This window comes from Crocuta crocuta, unplaced genomic scaffold (genome assembly GCF_008692635.1).
Source record: "Crocuta crocuta isolate KB4526 unplaced genomic scaffold, BGI_CrCroc_1.0 scaffold163, whole genome shotgun sequence".
NCBI lineage: Eukaryota > Metazoa > Chordata > Mammalia > Carnivora > Hyaenidae > Crocuta > Crocuta crocuta.
In genome coordinates, this window is record NW_027529533.1 from 6,311,791 (window position 1) to 6,328,289 (window position 16,499).

The 16,499-nt window shown below is 36.4% G+C and overlaps 1 protein-coding gene across 1 annotated transcript in view; it reads right to left on the reverse strand.

Moving 5' to 3' along the window:
• Positions 1-15,398, reverse strand: part of FANCM (FA complementation group M) — a 61,365-nt gene extending 45,967 nt beyond the window's left edge. The window contains exons 1-8 of the mRNA XM_077761277.1: positions 14,882-15,398; positions 14,135-14,307; positions 11,430-11,507; positions 9,938-10,096; positions 4,389-4,520; positions 2,590-2,722; positions 1,336-1,461; positions 722-808 (exon numbers count right to left, since the gene is read on the reverse strand). Of these exons, the coding sequence (XP_077617403.1) occupies positions 722-808; positions 1,336-1,461; positions 2,590-2,722; positions 4,389-4,520; positions 9,938-10,096; positions 11,430-11,507; positions 14,135-14,307; positions 14,882-15,398 (1,405 nt within the window). The remainder of the gene's footprint in view (positions 1-721; positions 809-1,335; positions 1,462-2,589; positions 2,723-4,388; positions 4,521-9,937; positions 10,097-11,429; positions 11,508-14,134; positions 14,308-14,881) is intronic.
• Between the last annotated feature and the right edge of the window lie 1,101 nt (positions 15,399-16,499).

Here is a 16,499-nt window from a genome sequence, read left to right on the forward strand (position 1 = left end):
TTTTTTTTTTTTTTTTTTAATGTTTATTTGAGAGAGTGAGAAAAAGCATAAACAGTGGAGGGGCAGAGAGAGCAGGGGGACAGAGGATTTGAAGCAGGCTCTGCATTGATAGCAAAATGCAGGGCTTGAAACTCACCAACCGTAAGATCATGATCCGAGCTAAAGTCAGATGCTTAACCACCTGAGCCACCCAGGTACCTCACCTACACCACTCTTACAGTACTCTAGCACACTGGTTTGTTTCTGATCCTTAATCACGCCAAACACCCTATTGCCTCAGGGACTTTGAATTTGCTGTTCTCTCTGCCTAATCACCCAGAAATCCACAACTTACTCCTTCACCTCCGTCAGCTCAAACATTACCTTACAGATAGGTTTTTTCTAACACTCTATATAAAACAGCACTCCTCCATGACTATCTCCTTACCTCCTCACCTTTCATGAAGTCCTCCTTATTTCTCCCCATTATTATATATTGTTTTACTGTCTGCTTGCCTTCTACTGCCCCAGAATGACTTTTCTTTTTCATATAATACCTTATTCTTAGCATTCCCACCCTCCAAAAATTTCTCAAAGCTTGCTTTCTTTTTTTTTTTTTTACATCATTATCCAGGGTAATTAAAAGCCCATCTTCTCCATAAAATCTGAGCACAAACTAATGAGTCAGTTTTCGCTCTTTCAGGAACTTTGTCTTTCATTAAAGCTACTAAACATGACTTACTATTCCATGACTTGAAATGTTCAACTACAACTTCTTCTAATTTCTTTAACTTTGGATGACTATAAACAAAATTTTTATCTTTATCTCCTGCAAAACAAAAACCAAAAAATTATTCTGTATTTTCTATATTCAATTAATGTATTTAATTATGCTTTTCAAAATGTATTTTTTAAAACTTACTTTTTTTCTATTCATTTAAATACTAAGTAGTATATGGGTAGTACATAAGCCCTACTATAAAATACACTTTGAATTTTTATTATAATTTCATTCTGAAATAGAATCCAGATGAAAGCAGCAACAAAGTATATAGGAAAAATCTGTTTTCAGCTAAGCATTCAATCAGTTTTTGGTAGTTCTGAGAATTTTCACCATGAGAAACAACTACTAGCTTCTATTATATATTTAAAGTTTATAAACTTGAATATGTATTTGTCCTAACTTAAAAAATAAAACCTTTAAGTATTTAATAGAGCTGTTGCTACAGAAATAAAAGTGACTATAGTTAGACATGTGGATCAACGAAGCCAAATTTAAAATTAATCTGATAAAGAGAAATAATATAAAGTAATATTTATATTACTTAATATAAAGTTTTAAAAGAAAAACCAGACCTTTTTGGATAGTAGAAAAGCCACTTGTTGAAGTACCACGTGTATATGCAAACATGCACTCTAGATGATTATAGAGTTTCATGAAGTCCTCATTTTGGCTAAGTTCATTTTTTGCCCGAGTCATTCCTTCAGAAATTTAAAAAAGATTTTCCAAATTAATAAATGTAATAGCAAAATTAATCAAATTTGTTACTCATTAAAAAGAAAGTAGAGGCGCCTGTGTGGCTTAGTCAGTTGAGCATCAAACTCTTGATTTCAGTCATAATCTCATGGTTTATGAGTTCAAGCCCTGCATCAGGCTCCGTGTTCAAGGTACAGAGCCTGCTTAGGATTCTCTCTCCCTCTCTCTCTGTCTCTTCCCACCCCTTCTCTCCCTAAAAATAAATATATACAGCTTTAAAAATAATAAAAAATAAAAGAATTAAACTTTAGCAATGAATACAAATTTTTCTAATTTAAACCTAAAAATCAGCAACTGTTTTCAGTTCCACATTCACATATGTATTAAATGACTTGCTTTATACCACCAATTTATCAAAAACAAAAAAACATAGTCATTTGTTACATAACTATACATTACTTTTTGGTTGTTTTTTTTTTAAGTAAACTCTATGCCCAAAGTAGGGTATGAATTCGTGACCCCAAGATCAAGAGTTGCATGTTCTAGTAACTGAGTCAGTCAGGCACCCTTTATTTTACTGCTTTTTAAAATAAAACATTTTGGGGGCACCTGAATGGCTCAGTTAGTTGAGCATCCAACTCTTGACTTCAGCTCAGGTCATGACCTCAGAGTTTGTGAGACTGACCCCATGCTGGGCTCTGCACTGAGCATGGAGCCTGTTTGGGAGTCTCTGTCTCTCTCTCTCTCTCTCTCTCTCCTCTGTCTCTCCCCTGCTCACACTCCCCATCTCTCAAACAAATAAACATTTAAAATAAATATAATAAAACATTAAAAAAAAATTTTTTTTAAACTTTGTTTATTTTTGAGAGAGACGGAGCCTGAGAAGAGGGAGGGGCAGAGAGAAAGGGAGACACGGAATCCCAAACAGGCTCCAGGCTGTCAGTGCAGAGTCCAACATGGGGCTCGAACTCACGAGATGTGAGATAATGACCTAAGCTAAAGTCAGATAGATGCTCCACCAACTGAGCCACCAGGCACCCCTAAAATAAAGCATTTTTAAGTAATCCAAATGTTCAATATATCTTTAACCAAATTAATAACATGTCATTATTCCTTTAAATAATATAATTTACCTTTAGTTCCATCCATAATTCCACAAAGAAAGCAATATAATGATCTCATTCCCATTTGCTGCAATAATTCATATCCATGATATAAACTAATACAAATAGCAAACTCTCCCTCAATAATGCCTTGTTGTATTCCCTAGAAAAAACAAGCACAGACCAAATTTAATGAGAGAAAGAAATAAAGATAAGTGCTCTGTGTAGAATTTATTGCTCTATTAAAAGTCTACCTATAGAATGTCATAGGACCTTGCTTTGGAAAGGTGCCAGTATATTTTCCATATAAAATCTGTCCCTTCATTTTTTTTAATTCAATACAAAACTTATACTTCAAAGAGAATAAGTGAAATATTTATCATATACTGTTTCTCGTTATAGGTAAATTATTAGCAGTACATACATTCATTTGTTCTTTCAAAACTATTTAACATATCAAGCAGGAGATAGATATTTGAGATATAACGGAAAACAAGTCACATATTGGCCTATCCTCACAAATGTTACTGGCAGAAGAACAGAAATTAATCAGTTTAACAGTAACATTTAATACCATGCATATATACCATAGTAACCGGTGACACTGTCCTAGCACAAGACACTGTTCTAAGCACATGACTTACACAAACTCATTTAATCTCAACACCTGGGATGTATGTACTATGGTTATGTCCATCTTATAGATAAGGAAACTATAGAGCTAGTATTTGAACCCAAAAAACTCTGGTTCAGGGCCCTTGTGCTTTTAATCACTAGGAAAAGTAAAACACATATTCTTTTAATGAGAACATACAGCAGGTATAACTATGTGATAGGTTAATTTTTAAGAGAGACCAATGAAAACTTATTTCTATTATTTTCCTTCATTTAAGATAATGACTATTATTCTGGGCCTTACATTCCTAGTAGCATTTAATATCAGTAATACCCATTTTACATGTTTGCAGGGTAGTGATAAATGCTCTAAAATGGCACCCCAATTACCTGAAAGGGTAAAACCACCTCTCTACAAAATATAAACTCTCATCAAGATCCAAGTTCAATAGGTTTAAATTTACTACTTAAAATTTCAATGAACCTTTAACACCTAGCAGAGATTTAAACACATCCTATTAAAGTTTAGTATAATATAATGTAATTTTACAGAAAAGTTTCCCTTAATGGTTCCCCAGATACTATGAGATAAAATCAACATTTCTTGGTGTAAAATTTAAAGCTACTCTCACGTGCACATAATCTAGACTATCATATCTGACTTCCTCAATCTTTTACCTCAGCCACATTGGCTACTTCACTGACTCCTTCATACCTTCATTCAATTGCCTCTTTTCTTTTGCACATGCATTCCCTTTCAGTTCAAAGAATGACTAAGTGCCTTTTTGTTCTTGTGAGGATCTCTTCTAACTTTGGACCTAGCTTGATGAGTATGTTCCTATCCATCTGTTTTTTCCCTAAGAAGATTAGAAATAAGAAACTTAACTATGATACTTCCTCCAACCTCTGGTAGCAAGAGTTAAGACTAAATGCTCTAGGTCTACAAGTTAGTTAGAATCTATCCTCTCATAGCACTGGTTTTGCAACACAGAAATGAGCTAAAATACCAAGTCTTTATTAAAAGTTAGAAGATAAAATTAACTCAAAGCATTAAGGTGCATTCTTGCTAGATTTTTTTCATGCTCTCATGAACTACAAAATCATATCTGAATTCTTGATGAGCTAATATATACCAAGAAAATAATCAATATTTACATTTTATCTTAACACTAACTAAAACTTAATCTCTTCAAAATTCATTTAAAAATACCTACCACAATATTTGGAGATGGGTTTTTCCTAAATTGATCTCTTGCCAAAATTATCTGGTATTTTGTTAGATTAGGGATATCCCTTCTCATCAAAACATTCCTCTGAATCAAAGAACTGGCAAATGCTTCCAAAACCTGCAAATTTCAATGAAATTTAGTTTAAGCTTAACTTAAAGTCCTTTTTCAAGAGGCACCTGGGTGGCTCATTTGGTTAAGCATCCGACTTTGGCTCAGGTCACAAGCTTACTGGTGGGTTTAAGCCCCACGTCAGGCTCTGTGCTGACAGCTCAGAGCCTGGAGCTTGCTTTGGATTCTGTGTCTCCCTCTCTCTGCCCCTCTCTCCCCTCCCCTGTTTACACTCTCTCTTTCTCTCTCTCTCTCAAAAATAAACATTAAAAAAAAAATTTATAAAAAACAAGACATATGTGTTTATCTGTGTATTTCTTAAGTCTTCTACTTCCCCAACCCACACACACTATAATCTAAGCACAATTAATGGAGGGCTTTTGATATCTCACTGTTGCATCTCAATATGAAGAACAAAGTCAGGCATATAGGTAAATATTTGTAGTATTGCTGACTAAATCAAAGGGTCTTGAATACATTCAATGTGATTTGTTGATTCATTCATTCAAGAAATATTTATTAAGCACCTAGTATACATCAAGCATTGTTCTAACGCTTGAAAATTTGTAGCGGAGACAAACAATATCACTACTTTCATAAAAGTTTATATTCGATGAAGAGAACCAAAGAATTAAGAGTAAACAAAGACATAAATGTACTTAAGAACCTAAAACACAATAATACTGTAGAGTTTTTGAGGGAAAGGTAAACAAAGAGTCTCTCTGAAGAGGTACTATTGGAACTGACATCTGAATGATGACAGGTTTTGAGGATAGAGCATACCAGCCAGAGGAAATAACATTCGAAAGGTCCTGATGGAGGAAATGAGTTTGATGGCAGAGTGAAGCAAAACAGAGACCTCCAGATGAAGACTTACTACAGCAATATTTAATTAACAGTCTAAACTTTTGCCTAATTCATATTTCCTAAAATAGGGCTAACTTAGTAGAGTTTTGTTTTTCCTCCCTTCCAGTTTTGCTGATCATACTCCCAACAGAAGCACTCTAAAAATGACAAAATTAAATGTGTATTATGTTTTCAAAAATTGTAATTTTTAGATTATAAATGGAATGATTTTAATCATGACAAAATGTAATATAAAGGAAATGATTATTACATGAAACAAAAAGCTTCTGGGGGCTCCAATCATAAAGGAAATGATTATTACATGAAATAAAAAGCTTCAGGGGGCTCCTGGATGGCTCAGTTGGGTACACCATGCAACTCTTGAATTTGGGGTCATCAGTTCAAGCCACATGTGGGCAAAGAGTTTATTTAAAAAATAAATAAATAAAACACATAAATTTAAAAAATAAAAAGCTTCTGCATTGCAAAGGAAACGATCAACAAAATGAAAAACCAACCCACTGAATGTGAGAAGATATTTTTGCAAATAATATTTCCAATAAGGGGTCAATATCCAAAATATATAAACAACTTATACAACCTAACACCAAAAAAAAATCCAATTTAAAAAATGGGCCAAGGACCTGAATAGACATTCTTCCAAAGAAGATATACAGATGACCAACAGCCATAAGATGTTCAGGGAAATGCAAATCAAAACAACAATGAGATGTCACCTTTCACATGTCAGAATGACTAAAATCAACAAAACAAGAAATAACAAGTGTTGGCAAGGATGCAAAAAAAAAAAAAAGGAACCCTTGTACACTTTTACTGTGAATATAAGTTGGTACAGCCACTATGGAAAACAGTATGGAGGTTCCTCAAAAAATTAAAAATAGAACAACTACATGACCTAATAATTCCACTACTATGTATTTACCCAAAGAAAATAAAAACACTAATTTTAAAAGATATATGCACCCTTATGTTTATTCTAGTACTATTTACAATAGCAAAGATATGGAAGCAACCCAAGTGTCCATCAGTAGGCAAATGGATAAGGGAGTTGTGGTGTGTGTGCATATATATATATATATATATATGTGTATACACACACACACACACACACACACAAATATACATCAGATGGAATATTACATATTTTTTAAAAAAGAACGAAATCATGCCATTTGCAACATGGATAGACCTAGAGGAGTTTATGATAAGTGAAGTGAGACAGAGAAAGACATATACCATAAGATTTAACTCATATGTGGAATCTAAAAAAACATAAATGAATAAAGAAATAAAAAGCTGAATCTGAGGCACCTGGGTGTCTCAGTCAGTTAAGCATCCGACTCAATTTTGGCTCGTCATGATCTCACAGTTGGTGAGTTCAAGCCATGTGTCAGGCTCTGCACTGTCAGAGTAGCTTGGGATTCTCTCTCTCCCTCTCTCTTCGCCCCTCTCCTGCTAGCACTCTCTCTCAAAATAAATGAATAAGCATTATTTAAAAAGTAGAATCAGACCTATAGCTACGGAGAAAAAGTGATGGTTGTCAGAGGGGAGGAGTTTGGGAGGATGGGCAAATAGATGAAGGGGACTGAAAGATACAGACTTCTAGTTATAAAATGAGTAAGCCACAAGAATAAAAGCTCAGCATAAGTAACACAGTCAATGATGTAGTAACATTGCATGGTGAGAGATGGTAACTACACTTGTGGTGAGCATAGCATAACATAAACTTGTCAAAGCACTATGTTGTATACCTGAAACTACTCTGACACTTTATGCCAACTAATTTTAATAATTTTTTTTAGTTAAAAAGGATGAGGGGCACTGGGGTGGCACAGCCAGTTAAGCATCAGATTCTTGATTTTGGCTTGGTTCATGATCTCACAGTTATGAGTTCGAATCCCCTGCTTGTGATTCTCTGTCTCCCTCCTTCTCTGCCCTTCCCCACCCTCAAAAATAAATAAATATATATTGTTTTAAAGTTAAAATAAAGGGGTGCCTGGGTGGCTCAGTTGGTTAAGCAGCCAACTTCAGCTCAGGTCATGATCTTGCAGTTCACAAGTTAGTGCCCCACTGACAGCTCAGATCCCGGAGCCTGCTTCAGATTCTTTGTCTCCCTCTTTCTCTGCGCCTTCCCCACTCATGCTCTGTTTCTCAAAAATAAATGTAAAAAAAAAAAAAAAATTAAATTTTTGTTAAAAAATTAAAATGAAAAAAAGATGATTACTGGAAATACTTTGTCATATCTTAAATTAGTAATGCTTAGAATTTTGTTGCAAGTAATTTGAAAACAAAACATTAACTATATTCCTATAGAACTTCTCTTTAAGAAAGACTAATTAGGGGCGCCTGGATGGCTCAGTTGGTTAAGCGGCCAACTTCAGTTCAGGTCATGATCCAGCAGTTTGTGGGTTCGAGACCCGCATCGGTCTCTGTGCTGAAAGCTCAGAGTCTGGAGCCTGCTTTGAATTCTGTGACTCCCTCTTTCTCTGTCCCTCCCCTGCTCATACTCTGCCTCTCAAAAATAAATATGTGTTAAAAATTTTTTTAAAAAAAGACTAATTAAAGGTTAAATGATGAATATTTTGGTTATCTACTTCTGCATAATGAAGTACTTAAAAGCATCATAAATTAAAACAACTGGGGCACCTGGGTGGCTCAGTTGGTTAAGCATCTGATTCTTAAGTTTCAGCTCAGATCATGGTCTCACATTTCATGAGTTCAAGCCCCACACTGAGCTCTGTGATGACACTGTGGAGCCTGCTTGTGATTCTCTCTCCCTTTCTCTCTGCCCCTCCCCAGCTTGTGCTCATGTGCATGTGCACTTTCTCTCAAAATAAATAAATACTTAAAAAAAAATCTTTTAATAAAAAGAAACCAACCATTTTATTTGCTCATGGTTCTAATTCTTCAGGTAAGAATTCAAGCAGTAGAACCTGGGTGGCTTGGTCAGATAAGGATCAAACTCTTGATTTTGGATCAGATCATGATCTCACGGTTCATGGGATAGAGCCCCATGTCAGGCTCTGTGCTGGTGGAAAGGAGCCTCCTGGGGATTCTCTCTTTGCTCCTCCCACACTCAAATTAAATGAATAAATAATAAAACTTCAAAAAAAAAATAAAAAAGAATTCAAGCAGGTCACTAAGTGTTCAGGTCAAGACGCCACAGTAACAATGAGCACATCTAACACACTGATCATGGTTTCAAAATACCACTCTCTCATAAAAGGAACAAGAATTTCTTGGAGAAATGGTTGATTCTATGGCTGGGACACAAGACATATTTAATGAAGTATTATGCAAACATAATAGAAATAACTGTAGCAGGCAAGAACCATCATTGCATGCTAAGATTAGAGGGCATAGTATGTTAAGAAACAGGATATCTGAGTAGCTTCCACACTGGAAATCTCTATACTATTTGTGCATATTTCCTGAAAATTTAAAACTATTGTAAAATAAAATGTTAAAAATCAAAAATTCTCTCACAGCACTGAAGAGACAGCTAATCTCTGCTCTTTGATGTCCAGAGCCTCAAATAGCTGGAGGTTAAGTGTTAATATACCTCCACTGGGGCCATATGTTTGCGCCTCTATTCTGGCTATCTACTGGTTCCTCCTTTCTCCTGAACATGGCTTAACTGAGTTTCATCGTGACTTACTTAGGGTTTATCACATTCTGTTTGTGAAAGTGAGTCACAGAGCCAGTCTAGATTGGAGGGAAAAGGAAATGCATCTTATCTCTCCATGGGAGGAGTGTGAAAAATTTGCAGGCATCTTGAATCCACAACAATGGAGATATGAAGACAAAATGTTCTCTTAGCATGACACTAATTATGAACAAGGTGTTACCTCAAATTTTTCCCAATGGAAGTGGTAACTAACTGTCTGAGCAATTTCTCAGTCACTGCAATACTGACATTTGGCCCAGATAATGCTTTGTGGTGGGGGACTATCCTGTTCATTGCAGAATGTTAAGCAGCATTCTTAGTCTCTACATAGTGAGTTCTACTAGCAACTCCACTCTCTACCCTTCCCAGTTATGACACTTAAAAATGTGTCAAGACATTGCCAAATGTCACCAGATGGGCAAAACTGCCTCTAGCTGAGAATTATTGTTGTATAAGGGATGCAGCAAGAAAATATTGGATCCAGGAAAAAAATATTGAAAAAATATATTTTCTTATAAAGAAGCTTCTGGTTAAATCTGGACACGAATTATAAGTATGTTTGCTATGTGAAAATTCACTGAGCTATACACTTAGGTTTTCTACGTTCTGCTGTGTGTGTGCGTGTGTGTGTGTATGTGTTTTAACGGGTGTATTTTAAAAAACAAGGCTGTTATTGGCTTTAGAAATGGTCCATCATTTTGTATTTCCTCTTTAACTAACAGCAACTAACAAAACATGGTACTCATACCAAAAACTGTAATTTCAAAGAATTTTTCAACATACTAATGATATAAAGTGATATAACTATATATGCTCATGGGCAGATTCTACAAAATAAAATACATTCTCAGTTTGTTTACTAAAACCCTGAATAGTGATAAAAATATCTTACCTGGATATATGCCTTTTGGATGGCTACAAGTTCTTCACCAAGGGGAACAACCAGCTTTTCAACTCGTCTTTCATGAGAGTATGGCAAAATATCTGGAGAATCTTCAGAACGAAGTTCTATCTGCCCAATTCGTAGGTTAGTAATAACCTGTTGAACAGCCTACACAAAACAAGTATGATTATATGTTAAATTTTAAGTTCAGGTTACCTACAACAAAAATAGCGGTAAAATTTTAAAATATTAGAATTCATATCCTTAAACCTTTTTTTTAAACTATAATAGAGGTACAACAGGAGGATATGGCTTCAAAACACCATTCTTTTATGCAGCCTTTCCAACCAAGGATCCAAGAAATAAGAATATTAGTAAACGTCCAACTAGTTCCTCAAACATATTTTGTACTTTTCAATGGCAATGATATATTCTTTCCATCTACATCTTATAAAGACTCATCTACATCTTATGAAAACAGAAGTTTTAGGTTAGCAAACTAAATCACTAAAACATTATGTAACAGTCAATTTTAGAGCCAGAACTGCAACCCAGATTTCCTTGTTCCCTGTCAAATACTTTTTTCCATTGATTTTTGTGTGCTGGCGGGGGGTGGGAATAGAGAAGTCTTGTTACTCTTAAAGGACACAAATGTATCTTAGAAATACTTTATAAATTAACTTGTTAAGAGATTGAGGGTATAGGGTACATACTACACTAAATCAATTATTGATAAATTAGTAGAGTATTTTCCATTTAAATCAATATATATGATGTAAATATATTTCTGGATATACTGTACTTCTAAATTATCTTCACCTAAAGCTTATACAAAAAATTAATTGTAAAATTAGGGAAGAGGAGCAAAACATGAACTCCAGTACTGACAGTGTGATCAAGAGTTCAAAGAAAGGGGCAGGTCAGTTAAGCGAATCTTGATTTCAGCTCATGTCATGATCTCATGGTTAGTGAGGTCGAGCCCTAGAACACCGTGGAGCCTGCTTAGGATTCTCCCTCCCCCTCTTTTCCCCTCCTCTGGTAGTGCTCATGTGTCCACAACTCTCTATTTCCCCTTCAAAATAAATAAATAAATATTTTTAAAAAGTTGAAATAACATTAAAGACTCCAATAAAAAAAATTAGAATAAAGAATTCATGGGGTGCCTGGGTGGCTCAGTCGGTTAGGTGTCCGACTTCGGTTCAGGTCATGATCTCACGCTTCGTGGGTTCGAGCCCCGTGTCGGGCTCTGTGCTGACAGCTAGCTCAGAGACAGAGCTCCAGGCTCCGAAATGTCAGCACAGAGCCCAATGTGGGGCTCGAACTCACCAACCCTGAGATCAAGACCTGAGCCAAAGTTGGATGCTTAACCAACTGAGCCATCCAGGCACCCATGAATGTAGTCTTGATGTCAAACTAAATACTAGAATGGCAAACTGATCTGGTCCTATACAAAAGTTCTTATGTTCTCAAATGTTAATAAATGGAAAGACATTTTACTTACCTTTATATCACTACCTGGTGTAGCACTAAGACCCAAGATTCTAAAGTGATTTGTGTATTTGACTAGTTCTCTTACAACCTTAAAAAAAAAAAAAAGTTTTAAATTTCATCTATCCAATACAAAAATAACAGTGATTCTGTTAAGCAAGGTATTATATTGTTCCAATGTTCCATTATCATTATTCTTTATTCAGGGTATTGATGGGCTAAGGGATGGAACTATTATTAGTCACGTTATCTGAAAAGCAAATAATTCAAATTCATACTGTACACCAATCAAAAACACTTTAGCAATTCTTATATACATAAAGCTACAATGTCAACCTGTAGAGGCAAATCAAAATACTCTGAGAGCTAATTCAAGGGCATATGAAAGAAGGGGAGTTTATTCCCTGTTGTTTGGGCCACAGCTTAGCCTTATAGATATATTCATATGCACACTTACCAGATTAAGATAAGTCATAACATAAAAAAGGGAAAAAAAGAAATACCAGTATGAGGGGCACCTGGGTGGCTTAGTCGGTTAAGCGTCCGACTTTCGCTTAGGTCATGATCTCGCGGTTCGTGGGTTCGAGCCCCGCGTCGGGCTCTGTGCTGACTGCCAGCTCAGAGCCTGGAGCCTGTTTCAGTCTGTGACTCCCTCTCTCTCTGACCCTCCCCTGCTCACGCTGTCTCTCTCTCTCTCCTAGAAATAAATAAAACATTTAAAAAAAAAAAAAAAAAAGAAATACCAGTATGAAATTAGATTTGAAATGGAAAAAAATGTTTTAGGAAAAAACCTTAAAAACCCAACTTTCCTTTTAAATTCTAACACATTTTCTCAGTGGCACCAAAGTATCACTCTAGACTTTGCAGTATGAATTCAACACTCACTTCTGTTATGATTAATATTGGATATTTCACCAGATTCCCATACGCCCCTTCACAGGAGGCCCCAACATAGGCAAAAGGACCCCTAAGTAAACTGAACTGCAGGAAGAGCTCTCAGTACTCCAGAGTTCCACATTAGATTGAGGAAACAGTAAAACCGTATTATCTAAAAGCTTCTCTTATTTCAACCCATGGCAAGGATGAATTCAATGAGATACTGAATTTGGACTGATCTCAAAAAATATTCTTTTTAATATGATACAGAATACATACAAAGATAGAACGTTATAATGTAGAACTGTCCTAAGTAAAAACTGATGCAAGACAAAAATGTCCCTAATACATTATTTTTCTGCAAGCAGGATTCTCAAGCATTTTGTAGAAAAGGAAATGGTACTGTGTTTGTAACCCAGGAAGCTACATTCTTCATGGACTTGGGTGTGCCTACTGGACTCTATATCTATAATATTCAATACACCATAAACACAAAAGGCTATTTGGATATTAATCAAGTGAGTGCATGTCTCATTATACTCAATAAAAGCATAAACCTTGTAATTAAAAAAAATCAACAATGCTAGAAATTTTTTGAAAACAAATGAGTTAAAGTTGCTAAGTATAAGCTAAATCCACAAAACAGATTCAGATTTAAATTAAAAAATTTTAAATGCTCCTTTCAAGTAGAAACATTAACACATTAGATATTAACTTGGAAAGATATTAATTTATATATACATATATATATCCATTTCCTGCTTTAAAAAAACTCTAAGAAAGAGGATTATTCTCTTCAGAAGAGAACAAAGAGATACAATACAATAACATTTAAAGTCCCCAAGGAAACTACAAATTCACAAACTGGCAGTGAGATTCATCTCTTTGCACTAAATAAAATCAACTTTCCCTTCTATTCTTACTCTATACCTTCTCCCTGATATCACCAGCTTATAGTTTTAACTACCTACCACCTATATGTTGGTGATCTCCAAATCTGTATCTCCAGCTCAGAACTCCCCACTGAGATTCATATTTCTATCCCCCACTACCCATTGGCATCGATAGCTACATTCCTCACAGAGACTTCAAACTCCACAATCTAAAACTGCACTCATCTTTTCACAATACCCAAAATCTTCTGTGTCTCCAAAACTGAAGCATAATCTTCCAAGTTAGAAACGTGGGAGTCAGCCTAAATTGCTCCTCTCCCTCATTACACTCTCTGCTTTTAGTCTTCGATCTTCTAATCTTTTTTAAATCTTAAGCATTACCCCAGGTAAACGCTTTTCAATGAGTCTCCACTACCTTTATCTCCAGTGTCCTACAAACAGCATTCAAACCGCTAAACATAAAATACCTCTCCAGCCATATCCCACCTCTCCACCTTTGTAATTTATCTTCATGTAGTACTTAAACTGAAGGCACTCCATTAGATATGTCCCATACATTGTGTCAATCAATCTTGGTAACAACTCTTGACAGTTAAGTATGATTTTACTTAGCTGCCAGGGAATGATACTGCATATCTGCTACCAATCTTTGGATTATTATCTTAGTTCCAAAACTCCACGCATACCCTTTTTTGGATCACTGCCTCAGTCAGAACTAGGCTTTCATCATCTACACCTGACACTAATGGTCTTGTCAAGGACTTAAAAAAAAAAAAAGAGACAGTAGAGACACTGATTTGAATGAAGTATATCCTATCATCATCTATTCTGAAATAATGAGTTTTTTTCATAATGATAACACAATCAATAACTTTCATTAATAAGTATTCACCAAAATACTCTTCAACAATACATTCACAGTACAAAATACTTTTAAACAAAATATTACCTGGCAATAAGCATAGTTTCCAAGAGCTTTATGAGCTTCATCAATAACTAGACACTTTATTTCAGCAGCCGGACAAGCTCCCCGAGAAAGATCATTTACCATGACTTGAGGTGTAAGAAAAAGGACTCTCTTACTCTGCCACATTTCCTTCCTGGTTAAAGCTTGAGTAGATCCTGTAAACAAAAGTAACATCCTACATTCTAAACACCAAGGCTGTTATCCTTAAAATATCTATAAACAATCTGGCCTAATTTCAGAACGCAGCCCTGCTTGGTAATCTGCCTTCAGACAAAACAATTTAACAAATAATGGAAATGTTACATTATAAACTCTTCTGTGATCCAAATGACAATGCTGGCTAAAACAAACAAACAAACAAAAACTAGCCTGTCTTTAGAGAATTCTTAACAAAATGGCATAATAGCTGCAGAGAAGTAAATTCTTCAACTGGGAAATCTTTCTGGGGAAAAAAGTCAGAAAACCTCATGTTCACTTACTAATGGGGTATACACACACAAACTTCAAAATCTTCCGACCAACTACCAGAAGTCTCTGCGAATTGAGTAAAGGAACCCTTTCGTTAGGGCTAGACTTGCTACAAGTAGATAATGTTTTAAGGGAGAGTATGCAAAAAATATGGATATTGTGATCTGGGGACTATTCCAAATGGGTCAGGAATTCCTTTAGTTCCATTTCCACCAGAAAGCGTGCTCTTAATTTCAAATTAGCCCATTCTTTCAAAAATACCTGTCATTTCGGCCATGTGGGACTGCGGGATACCCATCACTCGGTAGCAAGCCTCGATCTGTTGTGTCACCAAAGGTTTCGTTGGGGCCATGAAGACCACCTTGCCGGAAGGAAACCAGCGGTAGAAATTGTACATGACCACGGCGGCAATAAAGGTCTTCCCCAATCCAGTGGGCAGACACACCAGCGTGTTGCAGAACAGAGAGGTCCGGGCAATATGCAGCTGGTAGTCCCGCACTGGGCAATTAGTAGGGTAAATCCATAGGGCGCCCGCTGTGGTGCAGAAACCGCCATTCTCTAGACTCAGCTGCCGCTCTGCCTCGTACACTGCAACCAGCAATACATCATCGTCCGACTCCGGAGGAACCTCTGTACCCTCTGCCGCTGGAGGACAACATGCCCTGGAGATGCCGGGGCTCTGAGGTCGCTCAGGTCCAGAGTTGCAACCCGTAGGCCCAGCGGATCGAGAAAAACTTGAGCCCCACGTCTGGAAAAGCGTTTTTTGCCGTCCGCTCATTAGGCCGACAACCACCAAACGCTTCTCTCGGACGCTAGCAGTTGCAGCCGCTCAACCACCATTCGGCTCCCCATTGGTTACCTTCGCACAAAACAGTGGAACCTGAAGCCGGAACTGCAGCTGGGTCATCTAGTTGAAACTACCGCCACTGAGTTTGCGTTGGAAATATGATTGGCTGACTTCCCGGAAACCCTCGCGGCCTCGTGGAGACGCATGCGCATTGTTAAGGAGTTACTCTAAATTTGATCCGCAGTTCAGTCTCTTTACAGACTCTAAATCTAAGTTCCGTTCCCGAAGACTGCGTACGGGCCTCCTTGCTGAAGTGATAGTGCTTAAAATGATAAAAATAATAACCTTGAGATACTAGGAACAACGGATACCCATATTTTGTAAATTTAACGTTTTTGAGTGTCTAACATTCCTTATTCCTTGTTGGTTGTAGTTTTAAGATGAGATGTCTCTTTTTCACAGTATTTGGAGAGGCAACCCATTATGTTAACAGTTTTATTAAGAGAGAGGCAAATGGTTTCGTCCTGTATTCGTTGGGAAATCTGAAAGAAAAAAATGAGGCTTTCTGGATACTCTACCATTACATCTTCATAAATGATACGTAGCAGTAAGCGTCGGTGTGGTATTATTCTATTCTAGCAATAGCTTTCTACCTCAGACTTGGATACGATTCCCGACTTCTCCACTCTAAACCTTGGCAACTTAGAGTAACCTCTGTAAATTTGTTTCCTCGTACGTTGAGAAAAAGTACACACACATATCATGAGGTTATTTTGAACATTAATGTCACCTCATCATCAGCAAGCAGCATTCTGCGTGTAGCTTCTTAATATCGTTTTATTTGCTCAAGTTTCTTGAACTTGCTTTTACACAAACTTTTTCGTGCGTTTTTTATTTCTTGGGCGGGGAAAGAGAAAAGTTGTATTCGTTTAATTTGTTTTAAAAGGGAGATGGTGGGGCATATGTTCTAATGGACAAGGACTGAGCCAATCAGGTGTGAATTATTAGGCTAAAATGAGGTGGAATGAGATTAGATTCTGAATGTCGTTTTCTTGAAGCACGTAACATACAGACTAAAGACACAGCAGTCCG